The sequence below is a fragment of the Siniperca chuatsi genome, linkage group LG19 (genome assembly GCF_020085105.1).
Source record: "Siniperca chuatsi isolate FFG_IHB_CAS linkage group LG19, ASM2008510v1, whole genome shotgun sequence".
NCBI lineage: Eukaryota > Metazoa > Chordata > Actinopteri > Centrarchiformes > Sinipercidae > Siniperca > Siniperca chuatsi.
The window spans coordinates 12751209-12770619 of NC_058060.1; the positions used below are offsets into that span (position 1 = coordinate 12751209).

The window sequence follows — 19411 nt, forward strand, 5'->3', positions numbered from 1 at the left end:
TGGGGAAACAACGAAAAGATGTGGTGTGCAATAGTAACTGGAAATAAAAACAGTCAACAGTGAGGGTGAGCGGACGAGGAAAAAAGAGACTAGATGGTGAAAAAAAGAGTAGTTAATTGGAAACATGCATGGGTGTGCAAGGTTACAGCTGAGCTGCCAGGCACTAATAAGTGCACATACTGCAGTCATGACAGCCCTAACTAAGTCTAACTTCCATGAGGGATCATAAACTGACAGCTTTTTGACATGTTCTCCATTGTTGTTGTTTTTTTTTCAAGATTATTTTAGTTAGGAAGGATTGTTTATGTTTTTGTGTGTCTGCATTTGCAGGTACATGTCTCCATTCATACACAGCCCTATATGTAGATCCTTGCATATACTTCTATGCGCAATGTGTTATTCATGTAAATATAGCCCAGTACTAAGTGACGTGAACGTTTGTTCTGTCAGTCATTACAGTGTTTGATTGACAGCTGTTTATGGAGTCGTGACTCTGCTCCCTGGAGTTGATATGTGTGACCCCGGGTAGAGACAATCCCCCTCCAGCTGTAAACTAAACACACATACAGAAATAGATGATGCCTTGAAACTCTCTCTGAACTAGGAGTGTGAACTTGTGAAGGTTTTTGTGTGGGAAGGTTATTCATCAGTCCTTTTATCCACCCCAACTTAAAGAAAAGATTTAGTGATAATGAGGAGAGGGTTGAGGGATCATAGGATAATTATTATGTTGTGGAATTGATGTTTGCAACCTTGTTATCCTTGTGTTTACATTCATCAGCCTATTTGTATGGTCATAAGACCGCATCTGATATATGGTATCAGGTCTGGTATATGTGCATTATCGCACATGCATGTATGTATAAGTTTGAACTTGCATGTGTGTAAGTGTCGTCCCTCGGGGAAGGTCAGGGACATTAGTAAGATCAGTAAAACGGTCTTGTTCATTTTATTAACTGTCTTCCTGATTACATCTTGCCCTGGGGTATGCTGCCTCCATTAGCCAGGTCAAAGCATGATTACACCAGAATAGATTAGCGTTCTATTTTCCTCACTTAGAAACCACTGCGGAGGAGTTAGACCTTGGATGTAGATACTCTAAGGTGAACACATATACTAGAGAGTAATTTCAGTGTGGATTTTGGAAAAGAAACATATGGGAAGACCAAACAATTACCCCTAGACATAGTCGCATTTTGATTATTTTTGTTTTTGATAAAGCTCGGTCTGTGTCTGTGAAATTGGCAGCCTTGTCCTGCGTCAAAGAATATAAAGGTTACTCAGCTAGTGATTTAAAGGTTAAATCATCTGTTGGTTTCAAAAGTAGCTATCAATGAATAATTGCAGGGCCTGAAAGATGGTGCAGCAACTTTAAATAAAACACAAATGAGAGTATCTCCAAATAACACCAGCCACCTGTCTGCTAATTTTTTAATGAGTTACACAGTTAGTAAAAACAGTAAAGCAAGAACGTTTCTTTCAAAGAAAGATATATTAGTAAAGTACTGAGGTCTGCCCGCAGCATATTCTCATACTGAAGCTAGCCAATATGCCCCTTGTTAAAAATGAACAAATCCCCCACTGGCGATAGTCTCTATTGACTAAAATGTTGAAGTTTGGATTGATAGGTACTGTCAGGCCTTTACATGCTGTGTGCCAATGGGGATTTCCTGGCTTGAAATTTAGATGGACGGATACATGTGACATTTCTAAACTCAATTTTCAATTATGGACGAGGCCTCCTCTCCAGATGCCTACAGTGAGCCCTGATAACTGTCTGACAGCTCCAACAAATGATGAAGGCCTGTCTTGAAATGATTGAAGTGTATTCATCATTTGCTCTCCTCTGCAGCGAGACAGGACCTGCAAACTTCGGCTCAATCATACTGGCCCTCATTAACTGGCACAGCATCTCACACACACACGTACACACTTACCCCATACTCAAAGCACTTACTGCACTTCATACCTGCTATATTACTTTCCAGTGATTTAAAAATGAATATAACACCATAATATGTACACACATGCTTTTATACTCTAATGAGATACAGACTACCCATCACCATGCATAACAGTTAATACAGTGCATTACTGACTTCCCTCGCATACAAAAATAATCATAATGGTGGGTTGATGTGTTTTAGAATTACCCAAACTTTATGCAGTGGTGTCTATCTTCATTGTAAACAAAGTCGCAAAAACATACACTCTGTGGGTCTAATTAATCAGTTGTTTTGTTTGTCATATTTATGGTCAATCCAAAAAAAAACCCAATAAACCTGAATAAATGAATCCCATTGCTTCTGGCACTCATTGACTCACACACGGGTATATGTAAAAAGCACCTGCAAAGGTGTCCATAGTCTTTGAAACTCAAATGCAGATTCATTTTGCACAAACTTCAGTAACTTTATCACCCAGCATGAAACGTTTGGAACCCTAATTAGAGGTCCGGACTTGGAAACACAAATTTCTGGCTCTCATTAACAAGTGGAAACATACCAGCTTTGACCAAAACAGGCGTGCACATACAGTAATAAATACTATACACACAAACACACACGGCGTTGCACATCTGCAGTTACATTATTTGTGGAAGTTGGTCCCAGGCCAGTCAGCATAACACAAAATATAAGAGAAAATATAGCGCAGCAAATACACAAATGTGCTCATTACACGTTTGGACTCAACTACATTTTCAAGCTTTCCAACTCCCAGCTCCTAACTCAGTCTTTCTTATACCCCATCATCATTCTGTATGTGTCCTCATGTAAACTTCTGCAGGACCTTCCACTAGCACATCCAATGAGTGCTCCACAGATCTCAGACACTGTGAGACAGCATTCGAGCTGTCAACCCAAACCAAAGCACTCGTGCTGCCCCCAGCCAACACAGCAACCAAACAGGGAGATTGGACAGAGAGCCGAAAAGTTTCCTAATTATGGAACACAGCACACCATTAAGACTCTGTAATGAGCTTCCAGACGCCAGGTGCAGCCTCACCTGTCAGCCACGTCCTCATTACTAATATGGTCATCATGTTCCCCAGGACATCATGGACAGGTTATTAGCGAATGATGGGCAGGTGAGCAACACTTAGTATACCACTAGAGTCATGCACTTCTGAAAATAAATTGGCAATTTGTTGCAAAATGCTTCAGGTTTTTATCTAAATTCAACATGACCTATTAAGTAATAGCTATACAAAGCTGCCTTAATGTTTCATGTGAAGCATTTTTGAAGGGTAAATAATGTTTGTCAATGTAAGTTTGTAATTTAATATGCTGTTATTTTCAGACTATAAATGCCTGTGTTTTAAGAAATCCATCACAACTCATGACTATGGTAAAAGTGAAGCACTCAATTCATTCTTTTAAGTTAAGCAGAGTGGCTGTTGGTTGAAAGGTCTGTTAATGGCTTTATGCTAAGTGTCTCGCTAAATGTGGGCTTCATTTCCACACCTACTAACGTGAGCAACAACTGTAGCTTTACATATTACACACAGTCAGTCTGGTGATGTGTTTACAGTGGTTCGATTTACAGGTATTGCAAAATAATATCTAAAGAGTAAACAGTTTACAGGTAGTTTACACTTTAAAGTGTTTGTAAGGGTTATAGTGTGGCATAAGAATACGAAGGCATGGAATACCTTTAAAACAAGAGGCACTTCTGCTGCTTAATGTCCCAACCTAATCACCATGACGTATTAAACATAATCACATTAACCTATTGCTAATGCCATTCACTATGTCCATTAATGCACTAATAAATATTTATGGGGAATTTACTTGTCTGCACATAATACATGGGTGGCATTAATATGAGCTCTGTATCTTTAAGAATGAACTGTTAGAGCAGTTTCAGCAGTATCAGTTTTTCCTTATTAATAATGCAGATTTATGCAGGAAGGTCTTCCAAAATCTATAGGGAAACGTGTGAAGTAAGTCTGTGAACATGAGTTACTGTGTTCATAAGAATGTGTCTGCTCTGAGGGACATAAAATGATAAGATAAATGTATATGAGGTCACACATGTGGCCCCTGTGGACGACTATCAAAAATCACTGTCACAATAAATCATGCTGAGTGCCCTTACATGAGGACACAGAGTATTCAAGATGTAAAATATGACCATAACCTGGATAGAGTCTACCCTAGATAGAGTTTTAATAAGCTGTTTATATCTATCATGTTCAGTCACATCTGTCATCATATAGATGCATTATTTAGAAAAGAAATTGTGATAAATTGTTGACTGATTTTCCACACATCATAAAAAACAATAAGCACTCACTTCAGTCTCCGTATTTGTAAGAAATCATCTCGTAGGGCCTTGTCCTGTGCTATCTTTTCCCTGTAGAAAACTTCGATGCACTCAAGACACATTTCTATAATCCATCTTAAAACCTGCCTCAAGGGACTGAACTTTTTTTGTTGTAGCCCATTTACCAGATGCTTACATGCACGCAATACTTGTTTTGTTTGTTTTGAATTAATTTTGTTTTTATTTCATATTTAATCTCTTTGCTGCTATGGCTAACATTTGAGAAAGGATTTTAAATTGTGTTTGAAGAAAAGAACAATTTTTGAAGAGAATGCCATGCTTTCTTCAGGGATTGTTTTCTTTGGGACACATGTTTTCTGTAATATGGTAATGTCCTTCGATTGTGACAGACATTTCTGAGTACATTTGGATTTATGTGCTATAGAATAATTCAGAAAGACGAACCATATGCTCCTTTCAGTGTTGTTTAACTGACACAAGCACACTCTGTCCAGACCAAGTCAAGGTAGTGCAGGAGTGGGAGATGAAGGACCAAACATAAAAATGAGTTTTAGCCTCCTGGAGAGAGAGAGAGAGAGAGAGAGAGAGAGAGAGAGAGAGAGAGAGAGAGAGACGGAAATGGAAAATGCGAGAGAGAAATAGAGCGACTGAAAGAAACAGAATGAAGTTTAATAAATAGTGGTAGATTCAGAGAAGGAGATGAGGCTGAAAGATAGAAAAGCAAGAGAGGAAAGAAGAGGGAGTTAGAGAGTGAGAGAAAAGAGAAAGGAAGACGGCAGCCGCAGTCAACCTTTACAGAAATCAATAACTCAAGCTAAGATGGAGACAGCAGGGCAGTGAGGGAAATAAAGGAAGAAGGAATGGAGAGATGGGGAGACGGGAATACCAAGGGAGAAAGGAGAAAGCAGCTGAGAGAGCAGACAAAGCTGAAAACAGAGATGTGTAAGAGAGGTAGAATAAGATAGAGAAGGTTGTTGGGTCTTTGTGTGCTCAGGGAGAAGCCCAGCGGGTTAGTGTCTGGCTCGGTGAGGTCAACCTCTTCACCTGCAGATCGACTGCAAACAAAGAGCAGGGTAGGGATGAAGCAGAGGAAAAGAATGTAGCAGGCTGGATGAGAGAGGTGTGTCAGAGGTTATTCTTTGTTCTCCTTTGAAAGACACCATGTATACCTCTGAAATGTCTAGGCTGTCTAAAGCCACCCAACCTTTTCATTCACAAAGCTGTGGCTCTCAGAGTCTTAGACTGTAATAAATGCTTGCAAGAAATTCTCAAGGCTGATGCAATGATGGAATCCTCCAAACATAATACGCTTCGTAAAGCAACCAGGAAAACTATACTGTATACTTGAGTCTTTCAAAGCCTGAACATGTTTATGTTAAGTGTCGATGATTCTCATTCAGACATTCAGTCAAATATTGCCATGGTTTAGCCACAAGCAAGGCTAAATCTCCATACCACCACCAAGTGTTTAAATCAGTATTGACAGGAATAAAACAAAAGAGAGAGTGACATAAGCACAGGCAGGAATCAGCTCTCGTTGATGATTGTTGACAACATGTTTTTCTCCATCTTTCTTTCCCAGTCTTCTTTCTTCACTTAAATCAATTTTACCCAAGATGTGACTTGATAGGTATATTGTTTGATCGCACCACATGAGAGTATGACAAAAAACGTAAATGGAAACGGAGTAGCAGTTGTTTGGATAGCAGCACAGCTGGACCATAAAAGGAAAAAAAAGGGGGTGGTAAGTCAGACTTCAAGAAAAAAAAATGTCTTTAAGGATAAAAGCCTGAAATCCATCATGCTTCTGACAACAAAGTGGTGCTATGATGAACATAGCACCCAGTTGTCAGCAGGATGCACATGCCCTTCATGAGTACAAAGCCAGAATCCAGCAAGAACTTCTTTGATAATTGATAGACACTAGAGAGACTTGTTTCTGTTGTATTGTGTCACAGCAACATGAAATAAATTTAGACTTTTGTTGCGGGGGTGTGCATGCCTGCTTGTACTGTATGTTTGAGTGCTGTCAGTTTATAGCTTATGTGCACCTCAGTGCTGAACTGTGATGTGTGAGGCGCTTGTAATTAGGAAATAGTATATATATATAATGTAATATTATTATAATACTGACATTTTTCAATGATTTTTTTTTCAATGAATTTACTAAATTTGAGGCTAAAAAGCTGAAAGGTAAGATGAAAACTTGGGGACTTGAAAGGAATGCAGCCTCTCATTCCACAGAGTATTCACACCAAATGCAAACTATTCAACAATGTATCTGAAAAACAGCAATATGGTTTCAACTCGAGCCCTGATAGTGCTATAAAATGCCATTTCATCTTTGTGCTTTACATAATCCTAATCCTCTTGAGTTTGTGTTTACCAAGCAACAAACACCACAGCTTAGTGTTGAACATCTTGTTGTGTGCCTTGATGAATATTTTCAAAAATGATTATTCCTCTAAGAAAATAATAACACTCAAAGAGGAGATTGTTATGGCTGTGTCTGCTTGACTCCATATTTGCTTTTGCAAAATCTGAGCTGTGACATCACAGATGCTATATCGTCTGGATATAGGCAACTTTTCTACAGTCTATACTGTATGTTCTGTGCATATAGACTAATAAAACAGGGGGGTTTATGCTTGAAGGTGCGAATGAGAAAATGTCCATTGACATGCATGTATGTCCACTGACATCCTTGATGGAGTTGAGTAATTATTTGAGCTACAAGTGGGATTTTTTGCCAGAAAGCCTTGTCTTATTGCACAAGTAACATGATAGCGTGCACTATTTTTGCCCTTATTGTTTTCCTATCTTGATTGAGCAGTATCTAATTAACGAAGTGAAGTCAAAGTTCGGTGGTGCCAATTTACCTTTAAATCAAGCACGAATCTTCACACCGTCGCTGTGAATTTTCTCACAACTCCCAGTTATCTTGTCACTGAGGGACTGTAAAGAAGCTGCACTTGTTTTCCCTCTCTCACCCAAAATCCCTCAAAGCATCTCTGTCACCACCGATCCTTCGCCTCTCCCTTCTCGCTTGTCATGTCCTTCATCTAGTGAGTCTTTTTTGCCTTTTCTGTTTCTGACTGTTCTGTCTGTTTTCTCTTTTCCAGCTGCCAGTTTTCTGAACTCACTCTTTCTCTCCACTAGCCTCTCTCTGATTTACTTTTTGCTCTCTTCCTCTTTGTCCTCGCCTCTGTCGAGTTTATGCCCTGCTCATCCTCCTCTGTAATTATGAGTGGTGTTCACTGTATCCCCATCCATATGACAAGCCTGACGGATATGCAGGGAGATGGATTGTGTGAGTAAAAAAGCAGAGTGAAAAGCGAGTGTGTCTTGGCAGAAGCCATTTTCCTCATGACACATCTGTCCATCGGCCTTGACCTGAGGGGACACGGCACTAAATCTGACTTATAGTCATAAACACACAGACACACACACACTGATTGAGATTACCCTGCAGTAATGATGATTATGGTTGTTTATGGTCTCCAGCCGACACTTTTGTCAGTTACGACGGCTGCTGGAGGTGTGTGTTTTTGTGTGAGCATATATTCTGCTTAGTCCATGCTTATGTTTGTGTGTACGCACATGCCAGCCAGCTCTAGTGCATACTTTAGAATCAGGAAAAGGGGGGGTAATTGCAGCAGAGTCGGGTTATTGTGTCCTTTATCAAGCAGACAAGCCAATTAGGGGCACAACTATTGATATTAATTTTCCCTTCCTCCCCCTTACTCCTCTTTCTGAGGTGTTTTTCATTTAATGGCCGAATACACTCTGTGATGACCTGTGAAGAGTTGTATATGGGTGCAGAGGTATGCAGAGTGAATTTACTAGAGCATAACGTTGTGCAGAACAGTGGGCGGGGGAAGGAGGCTCGGCATCAGAACTGTCAGGGAGGTGGATCGCGTTATGGGTGCTCTCAGGTAGAAACTGTTGAAATAACTCATTATCCTTCCCCAGCCCGTCTGCTGTGTGTTCTGATGTAGACAACGGAGAAGTCTCGACTGACATTGTGTGCACTGCAGGCAACAGTGAACTCATTTCTGCACTGTTCCTCTTTAACCTCCTCCCCCACAACCAAAATGAAGGGTTTGTAGAATTAGTTTGTGCTTTTTGCAACACAGCTGCATCACCCTCCTATGCGTGCTTGTGGGTGTTCTCGCACAACAAAATAGGGACCCACTCTTACAAATATTGCTCTAGAGGGCAACTACTGGTCAAAAACTCCGCAGGGTACCTTTTAGTTACCTAAGAATATTCAGACCCTCATTTCACCCACATTTACTCAACCAAGGGTAAAGAATTACAAGGATTTACAGATCACAGGCGTTTGATATTTTGGTATGCATTGTAGCCCTCTGCAGATCAAACCATAAGGGATAGACGGGGAGGGAGGGATGTGTTTTACAACATCAGATCAGGATCAGGGCAAGGGGAGTTTGCAATTAGCATGGATTAAAGCGCAGATTATAGCAGGACTAATGAGAACATAAAGAGATTAGATGCCAGGAATGAGTCGTGGAGACATGGGATAGACAGACAGATATGGAGCATCGAGAGCGAGAGAAAGGCCACTGAGACCAACTGATATGAGAATGCAAGGAAAAGGTGTGCAAGGCAGAGAGAGAGGGGAAAATAGTAGCCTGGTAGAGCAAGAGATCCAGGAGTGCAAAGAGAAGGTAGAAAGACACAATAGGAAGAGAGATAAAGAGAAAGAGGCCTCTGAGACCAAGAGATATGAGAGAGCAAGGAAAAGGTGGGGAGTGCGAAGTAGAGAAAGGCCTAAATATGTGGGAGCCACAGAGACTGAGAAAATGGTGGTAAGGCCGGGAGGTAGGATCGGTTCTCGAGGTAAAAGGATGGATAGGTGGTCCAGTAGAGGTGAAAGATTGAGACAATAGAAAGAGACAGGGGAGCCACGCAAAGACTCAGAGTCAGATTAAAAGGAGCAGAGAGGAGAATACGCAGACACACATGCACTTGTACAGATAAACAAAAGGACAGAGACAAAGAGACAGGCACACACATTCTCTCTCTTTCTCTTCTTCTCATATACACACACACAAACACATGCTGCATTATCTGTAGTGCTCGGGAGAGATCCCGGGGCATGGCTAATATGCCTCCCCACAGTCTCCCTACAAAAACATAGATGTTAAGAGGATAGGAGGCTAACAAAGACCAGCGGGTGCAGAGTGGAGACACCAGGCTCTCTGCACAACAAACAGAAATGCAAACAAATGATGACAACAAAGAACAGAAACCAACGGCGCCCGGACAAAGACGAATTGATCCAGGACTTTGTGTAAAAACTCTCCTAAGATTGAAAATGTGTGTGCTTGTGTGTATGGGGCGGATACTCTACTCCAGAGCCCTTGAGAGTGAGAGCAGGGGCATACATTGGTGTGAAAAAGTGTTTGCCTCCTTCCTGATTTCTTTTTTTTTTTTGCACGTTTGTCACAATTAAATGTTTCAGATCATCAAACAAATTTAAATATTAGTCAAAGATAACACAAGTAATCACAAAATGTAGTTTTTAAATGAAGGTTGTTATTATTAAGCGTAAACAAAATCTAAACCTACATGGTGCTGTGTGAAAAAGTGATTGCCCCCTAAACCTAATAACTGGTTGGGCCACCCTTAGCAGCAACAACTGCAATCAAGTGTTTGCGATAATTTGCAATGAGTCTTTTGCAGCGCTGTGGAGGAATTTGAGGAAAATAGAGGAAATGTGTGTGTCTGAATTCCCTGAATTGTACAACACAAATTTACGCTTGTATCAAGACCACAGGAGGAAAGCCCTATCTTGGAAACACATTTCCATATCAGGTGTGCATATCAGGTGTGTTTTAACAGGTAGCTTGTAGGTAGCCATTATGTGTAGCCTATATGATAAACATAGCATGGGGCAGATGTATCTTCGTTGCTGGCAACAACAAAATGTCGTAGTCCCACTAGAAGTTCTGAAAACTAATTTGCTCTGTCCTCTGAACACCTAGCTCAAATCTCATTGTGTCTGAAAAGGCCTTCACTCAGCGGGGTCAGAGAGGGAATTCAGTGTAAATGGAGGGCAATAATTATCACTCCAGTAAAGGTGCAAAACTAAAGGTGATGTCTGAGACAGGTGCATGATAAAGCCAAATCTAAGCATTATGAATGCCATTCTGGCATTTCAGCTCCAGCTGACCGCCTTTGTTAAAAGCCATCATTTCCCAGACTGGGTATATGAGCGACTAAGCATATCGAGTGCCATTTTGGATCCACTGACCTTTCAGTTCACGGTCTGACTGGCAGGGGTGTGATCCTTTGATATGAACTAAGTGTGGCCCATGTACTTGTGTTATATTGTTTTCGGTACGAGGACTTATGAATAATATGAGTTTTTTGGACACAAGTATTGTCTGTGTAAAGCGGACCAATCTGTGATTGGAAAATCTGTGATAAGCTTAAAGCAAGCAACCAACCTTCCCTCACACGAAAATTAAGAATGCATTCGGTTCAACTTACCACTATGAAGACAGCGATCACGCTCTTACTCTCGCCCTCTCTATTTTTTTTCTTTGTTGTCATTCTTCTTATCTCACAGCCTCCTAGTCTCTGTCCTGCTTTTTGTCTTTGTCTTTCCCTCTACACCACTATCTGTTTTTGCTTGGGGAGTATGAGTCTTTGTACAAAATACAGCAGACAAGATGAAGATGTAGACATCAACCTCTCTAGATAAGAAGGGCGATAAATAGGTGAGAGTGTCTGAAGGTGTGAATGCATGCAGGTTTTTGTGTGTTGTTGAAATAACAGATAGATAAAGCACAATAAGTAGTGTTGTTTGGCTGTCCCTGCAGACAGAAGAGGAACACAACCCCAGGCTTTATCAATCCGTCATTTCTGTTTTCTTCTCTCCTGCGACCATTTAGCATGTTTAGCATGGTTTGGCTGTAAGAGTGAAAGGAAGAGTTAGGAAAGTGTGGATGTAAAGAGTACAATTATAAAGATGATACAGACAAGACAATACAGTCATTTACAATGGACAGTTTGCACAATAATTATACCATTCGTCTTTGTTTTTGCTTCCAAATAATATTGGCTAACATTTAAAATCTGTATGATCATCGTGTTTCTTGCCAAATCTGACTACTTTTCAGCAATCTCACTGTGTTTCCAGATCTCAGAAATTAACTTGATGAGTACAATGTTATTATTACTGATAGCAATGATGGTCAAAAGTACTAAATGGGACAGAAGTTGTAATAAACTGAAATGATCCTTTAATGTGGTAAACAGTTGTGGCAACACATCCCTCCCACAGAGCAGTACTACAATTCCCAAGACAAGGCATACATCTGTCTCTTTCACTGCTTTCATTTTACAAAAATAAGTTTAATTTTTTTATCTGTTAATCCCTTGCTCTTTAACATTTTTTTTCATTCGTTTGCTCCACTGGGACTACTCCAGCATTTTATCAAGTTCAAACCAGAAGCGCTCCTTCTGTCTTTTTACTGTCTGATGTAATGTTGCATTAAAATACACACATACAGCTACCACTCTTAAGACGAATCATACCGTAGTGGGGCTTCTGATAATTTTCTCTGTACCTGCTTTTTAAACCCAGGACTTTTGTACACCCAAATACACACACTCTGTCCTCCTCTCACATACACACACACACACACAAACATGCTGCTGAGCCTCATCTTGGCAGTGCCCTCTCTCTGCGCCTCTCCATATGAACTCTCTGCCAGTGTGATTCTATCTCTCCTCTCATATATCTCGATCCATCTATGCTGTCGTTCTCTCATCTCCCCCTCCACCCTTTTCCTCACTCTCCACTCCTCAGTTGTTTGTTTTGGCAGAGCTTAAACAGAATCACACAGGAGACTTACTGGCACAATACATAGCTCCCATTCCACCTGATGCCCTGCTGTTACTCCTACACCACTTCTCCTCTCCTCTCCTCTGTCTACTTTGATTACTCAACCTCAAAAAGAAGTTTTGAAAAGGATCAAGTAGGAATTTTTATATGAAAATACTTTTATTCTATTTGCTCCCCACCTGTCTAAAAAACTTGACTGTGAAGACTCAAATCAGGTGTGTTATGACATGGCAGGGTTAGTGAGAGACCAAGCAGGAAGTGAAAGAGTGAGACTTTGGGCTTCTGGGGCATTCACTCACTGTTGCACACTGCATGTTTTGTTTACTTTGCTCAGACACAAGACAGGGTGACTGGTGTCTTTTTAACGTTACTTTCATGATCAAATGCATCACATCACTAGTCAGACCACGCTGATCTGCCCACATTTAAAACTTTATTCTTAGTGTAAGACAGTCCATTATTTATTGATGTATTTATGTATTCTATAGAGCTTGTGCCAGCAGAAGGAACACAAGGAGCTTTAAGTTACTTTTGTTATAGCATCTTGCAACATGTTTGCAATAGAAATATGAATGTGAATTTGGAGATGTCTGTTGCTGTAACCTTTTCACTGTTTATGGGCTATTGCTTTGCACATGAAGCAATTATTTTGTCCTGATGACTTGTTTCACTCCATGTTTCCGTCATATTTATACAAGACCAAGAGGCAACATAACTGCACCCACTTGCCGTTCACTTAGAAAAGTGGCCGTAGATCAGCTTCAGGGACGATGACATGACACTCACTAATTGGGCTGAGGGGCAAGACGGTTGGCGTTTCGGGAGGGTGGTGGCTTAACTTTGATTGGCTCTGGTTGGGGATGTCACTGACCTATCTGTGAAGGTCTTAAACTGAGACTTGGTTCTCACTTGTATAGAAGTGCAACAACACAAACACACACACACACACACACTCACATATGGGTCCACACAAAGGGAGAGGATTGTGAAGTCTCTTGAGGAGGCAGTGTTAATCCTATTGACAATGGCTTGTCTGAACAGTGGCCTGAAGAGAGATGAGGCTAATTCTCTCTATGAGAACAATAAACTCACAGGTCACCAAGGCCAAACACACACACGTACACACACACAATATATATATATATATATATATATATATATATATATAAACAGACACATCCGTAGCTTCCTCCTAGAGTTTAGCCCCAGTTCAGAAAATCAAAAGTGTAATAACACAGTATGTCACACTTCTCAATGCAATTATGCTGCATCAAAAGTCCACTTCAATCCCCTCCTGTAAAAAAATGTGGCTCAGGAGATTTCATTGTCTCTAATGGAATTTGGAAAAAGCGATATTGAGAATGCAGCTTATTTTCCTGGAATAAAGAGGGAAACGTAATATTGTTTCATTCTCTCTTGCTGTTATTGTGATGTATTTCCAGGCACCAAAATATTTACACCTATCTCTCTGCCTAGTTACTGTCTCATGCCAGAATATGTTATCCAAGGCAAAGAAAACAATATTACATTTCTTATTGAAAAGCAACAATCCTTCACCTTATGTCATTAAATCACACACACTCACAGGCACACATGCACACAGAGGTGTTTGTGCGTCAACAGATGTGCTCAGAAGACCACTTATATACACAGAGATTCACACATAATAATGCAAAAGATAAATGTAAATGCAGCATTGAATCTGTTTTTTAGTATATCTCTAAAATCACAGGTGTGATCTGTGATTAAGTGTGCCTGCCAGTCTCAAAGGCATTTACCATCCAGCTGTGTAAAACATGTTGAGCAAATTACATTCACCATGCAGCTGCTTGCTGTCAAAATAAATCACATTAATGCGATAAAAGCCTCAAACAGTTAATGATTTAACAATGAATCACATGTAATGGGAAGGAGTTTGGACAGTTTAGTAACACAACATAATTGCCTTCACAAAAGTTTGTGTTTTCGTCTCTGCTCTACTTTTCTTTGAGGGACACAGTGAACATTGTAGTATTCAGCCAGAAACCAGTAGGGACATGACTGTTCTTTTTCTTGAAAGGAACTTTCAGAAATGTTGTTTTTTGTTTGTGTGTGTCTGTGTTCGCTCCCCAGATGGGACCCCTTACACGTGGTGGGTGGGTCGGGGCAGCGAGAAGCACTTCTACTGGGGGGGCTCAGGGCCTGGCATCCAGAAATGTGCCTGTGGCATCGACAGGAACTGCACTGACCCCAAGTACGACTGCAACTGTGACGCCGACCACAAACAATGGTAAGTCAGACAGACTATCACGTAAAAGTTGAGCAGGGGCACAAACAATTTGTATTTTATTGATTAACTTCCCTACAGTTTCAGTTTTACATTAACTTTAATTAAAGTCTGCAGAAACAGCTGCCAGTGTAAAGTTTTCAGTCACAGCAAGTCCTGCCACTGCAGTGGATCATCGGGGGTCATAAAGGAGCATTCATCCAGCTGAGTCAGCACATCTGTTTATTTACATCATTCTGCTGTGCACTCTGCTTAATGCTCCTTTGAGTATCCAGCTGTATCCATCCCACTTCAGTTTTACAGATTTGCCCTATCACTGATGCTACAGTACATCTGGGTTATCAGAGGTTCTATGGCACATATACTGTATAGAAAAATAAATTTACCCCAGAGTTTTACCTGAAAATCATGGCTAAAGAAAATTGTCTCGTTTTTTTTTTTGTTGTTTTTTTTTTTTATTGTTACTTTACAAAACCATAATACTCTATTTGCTAAACTCCTTTTTTCCAATGATGGCTTAGCTAGACACAGCACGTCTGTCAAGCTGATTTTTTTCCACAGGCTGACACAGTGCGCGTGGCGATGTAAAAAAGAACGATAAATTTACTCAGTATATAAAGTGTTCTTTTTTTAACCCTTCTAAACCCATAGCAGTAGGTTTGTCAAACACACTGGTAAGTCTTCATCCTCAAAGCCTTTTCTCTTGTAAAGGTGAAACATATTGTTTGAAAATATAATTAATAAAGCATAAATCTAACCTCTGTCTTACTCATCCAAGTATGTTTTTATATAGATGGCTGACAGTGGGATAGTGTTATATTAGAATAAAATAATAGTCTGGGGTTTTAACACACACGAGTCAGTCTGAGAGTGAGTTTTCAACCAGCTCAGGGAGTTAATGTTGATTAGCTAGCTAGCTAGAGCTGCTTAAATCTGCTTAGGAAAGTTGTCATGTTACTCAAATCTGTGGTCCAGAAATAACAAACTGTCAAATCAAGGACCAAAAAAGTACTAATCTGCCACCTTACTTAACACTAGTCTCTTACTATTAGCCACAAAGCAGCTTCACTGGAACAGTTAGGGGTTAAATACAAAGAACAGAACATCTTGCCTGAAAGAGTGCAAAATGATTGTATTACTATATCAACTGAACTTAAAAGTGAAATATGTCGTACCCATGGAAATTTTGATGGGACATTTTCACTGTGCTGAAACTAAAATTGTCACTACTGCTAATGCTAGTGTTTGCATTAATCTGTCAGCTCAGAGTCTGCCTTAGCTGGACAATCTGATGGGGTGTCTAACTTCAAAGGTTGAAGTGACTGAATGATGAATGCTACCATCAATGATGCATTTATTTAAGAGGGATGCTTGCCTCCAGAACCAACAGTTTGTGTTTCTAAGCTCTTTTAGCCATCTGATGGATATTCTCATTAAACCAATGCTGTCTGTGGGTGTGTGCATGTGTGTGCATACATAAGTTAGCAAGAAGGAGAGATTTAATTTACTTTCCTGTCTTCCTCTTCATCTCTTAAACTGATGAGATTACAAATAATTCTTAATCTGTCTCGTTCTCTCCATTAATATTGTATATTAATGTCTCATTGTTTGGCTGAGTGAGTTTTTGAAATATTACTAAAATAACTCTATTTCCACTCATTACCCATATTTTTGGCAGCACGTAGAAACACACACACACTTATGCACACACAAATACATACACAAAGCCATACATTTTATATTTCATTTCCAAACTGCAATGAATGAATAGCAAACAATTATAATGAAATAGCTCTGTGAAGAATTTAGAACATGCCGTACTCAAACTCATTCCCACTTTAGAGGCTGTGATTTAAATATTTAATGTTTGTAGTATTGTTGGGATATTGTCAGTAGACTAGTTAAAATAATAGCAAGAGAAAGTAATACATTATTTTATATATGTATACTTGTATTGATTGATTTCATTCTTTCGATTGATGGATTAATTTTGTTGATTCATTCCCCTTCTTATCCATATATTGATTTAAATAGCATTCCATCCATCCACCCGTCCATGCATCCACCTGCTGTAACAATGTATTCATATATGTGTCACTGTTCTATTGATTAATTCCATCCTTTAAACATGATGTTATGTTACTTTTTTGCTAGTACTAGTACTGACTTTTCACTCTCATTTCTAATATTATTATATTTTAATATTAACAATATTTTAAGAGATTTTTTCTCATTTACACAGTAGTGACAATAACGTATATATACTTATGTATATTAGTTATGAATATTTATATACCTAAAAAGTATATAATTAAGAGAAAAAGGAGGAAAAACTAAATATATACATATATGTACATATATGCAGGGCACATACCCATAAATAGTACTGTGTATACTGTACATACACACATACATATTTAAAGTAAGTAAAGATATAAACGAAAAATAAAGCAGCCAATAAAACATTTCAAAAATATACTGTAGATACACATGCACACGTGCAAATTGATTGTGTTGTAATTATGTAGCTAACCACCATCCTATTTCCAAAACAATATTCTAAGGATACACATATGCACATAGATACATATACACACATATATTATTACTTATGAATACGTATACTCACATAGACCCATAGACATGTAAACACACAACCAGTCGGAAGACTGAAACATGAGCTATATACTTATTATATGTAGTTATACTACAACTGGCACAGCATGTAACAGCATATATGAAACAGGTATACTGTACATGCTTGTGCACAATGCCTCTACTATAGATATTATAAGTGTGCTTACAATTCCATACATACAAAGCATATTCTACAATATACATATGAATATTGTATATTAAGTGGTATGAACAATTTGTATGCTCGTTGTAAGATGATTATATACATACAGCTATCATATGCTATGCTTTTCCTGCCGTAACACTATTTCTCTGCCTCCCATATAAGGGGACATTTTCCATCTTCAACTTTAGCCTTCCTTTCTTCATTTCAGAATCATAATCACTTCTGTTTGACAGCTATAAAGGGTGCACATAAACCTGAGTTTCCCCTCAAAGCCAAGGAATTACTCTAGGAAAGTTGTACTGGCATAGTTATGAATAGCAAAGCCATATCATCACAAATGTGCAAAATACAAGAATGTTTCTAAACAGCAAAAGATGCAGAAATTGCAGATTAAAAAAACAAGGTGAAGAGCCTAGACAACGTTTACCCTGGATTCTCCTCTTATCTCTGTCTGCATGTTTCTTTCAACTCATCTTACAGGAGAGAAGATTCTGGTCTCTTAGTGTACAAAGAACACCTGCCAGTCAGCCAGGTTGCCGTGGGTGACACCAACAGACCAAGCTCTGAGGCCAAGCTCACTGTTGGACCACTCCGTTGCCAAGGAGATGGTAAGTGTCATGGATACATACTGTATGTACTGTGGAGTTGTAGTTGTTTATGCAACATTCGGCAGCAATCTTTAGTATTTTGAGTAATGGGCAGCTTTGCAAATATGTATCCCATGGTATATTTGAGGTGTATTTGAGCTACAAGGTGTTGGTAATAACAAATATATAAAAACAGAATCTATCTAAGAACTGGCACTGAAACCAAATTTGTATTTAGTGTTGATCTGATGTAGTTAGTTTTCATAATGCATACTATTGGACCCCAAATGGAGACCCGGTCCCCATGAGTCCACAGGAGGTTCTGCCGGAGGATGCCAAGGTGTGCTCTGATTCAAAGAGAGTGAAAAGGTCAGTAATGTAGCCAGGAGCTAAATCACACTGTGCTTTAGAACTATCAGTAAGATATTAAAAAGAACTTCAAACCTTACGGGGAGCCTGCACAGGAAAATGAAAACTGGTGTGAGCAGTCTGGATTAGCTGCAGGTAAAAGGGGCCTTTGATTGAGGCAAGAGGACTGCAGTTACAGTGGCCTAATTGAGAGGAAATATGTGCGTTAATGACTTTCTCCAAGTCAGCTACTGAGAGGAGTGGTTTCATTTTCAAAATAATTCTCTGCTGGCTATAGAGGCATGACTGCATAACCTTTGTGAACAGCTCATCAAAGGTTGAATCAAGAGAACACCCCCAGTCTCTTTAATACAGCTCGTATTAAAATTCCCCTGTTGACATTGTGTGTAGCTTTTGAACAGTCTGGGAGCAAAAGGACGTTTTTTTTATTTGATGTTAATTTGTAGGAAATTCCTGGACAAACAATGAATGGTACGTGAGCGAACTCTTGAAATAGTTGGGTTTATTACGTTTGAAAATTTTACTCTATGGAAGAATTTATAGAGAAAATGAGATCGTGCTTACAACAAAGGTCACTAGGCTACATCATAATAGTAGATAAAGGTTGTCTTACCTATTAAGATACAGATTGTTCTATGATGTCCGTTGAACCATGGTAGTGTTGTGTCTGAAATGGCAACACATTGTTAAAGCAGGTCAAGTAGTACTGCATGGACAATGGACCACAAAGATCTAAAATATATAAGATTACATTCTCCTATATCTTTTGTCCAAAGTAGGTCATTTGTGACTCTCAGGAGAGCTGTCTCGTATGCAGGGAAGCAGCCTAAAACCAGACTGGAATGTTTCTAAAGTTTAATTAAGACTGAATAAATTAGCTGTGAGAATATTGTATTCTCAATAACCGATGATAACATGTGTAGCACCGCAGTCAGGAAAACTGTTAGAAACTGAATCTTGACTTATGACCTCCTGTGCATAAGAGGCACTGAGCTCGCTATAGGTTCCAAAAGATAAATCCAGCTGTCTGAAAGTCAGCGAGATAATGTAGGACAACATGTTCAGGGTGTTGGCCAATGCCATCTGCCCTACAAAACGTTATGTGACTCCTGTCTCTCCTTACTCTCCCGCCACTCTGCTTGACTCCACCTTTCTGTACTGAGTGAAAATGACTCATAAAAACCAAGTCAGTGCCGGCTGTCTCCATCACTATTGATGTA

At 39.5% G+C, this 19411-nt stretch overlaps 1 protein-coding gene across 3 annotated transcripts in view; it reads left to right on the forward strand.

The window, feature by feature from the left end:
- cntnap2a (contactin associated protein 2a) overlaps positions 1-19411 on the forward strand; it is a 316253-nt gene that overhangs the window by 244642 nt on the left and 52200 nt on the right. For all 3 annotated transcript variants that reach the window (XM_044176652.1, XM_044176650.1, XM_044176651.1), the window contains 2 exons: positions 14279-14435; positions 17716-17843. In XM_044176652.1, coding sequence (XP_044032587.1) covers positions 14279-14435; positions 17716-17843 — 285 coding nt within the window. The remainder of the gene's footprint in view (positions 1-14278; positions 14436-17715; positions 17844-19411) is intronic.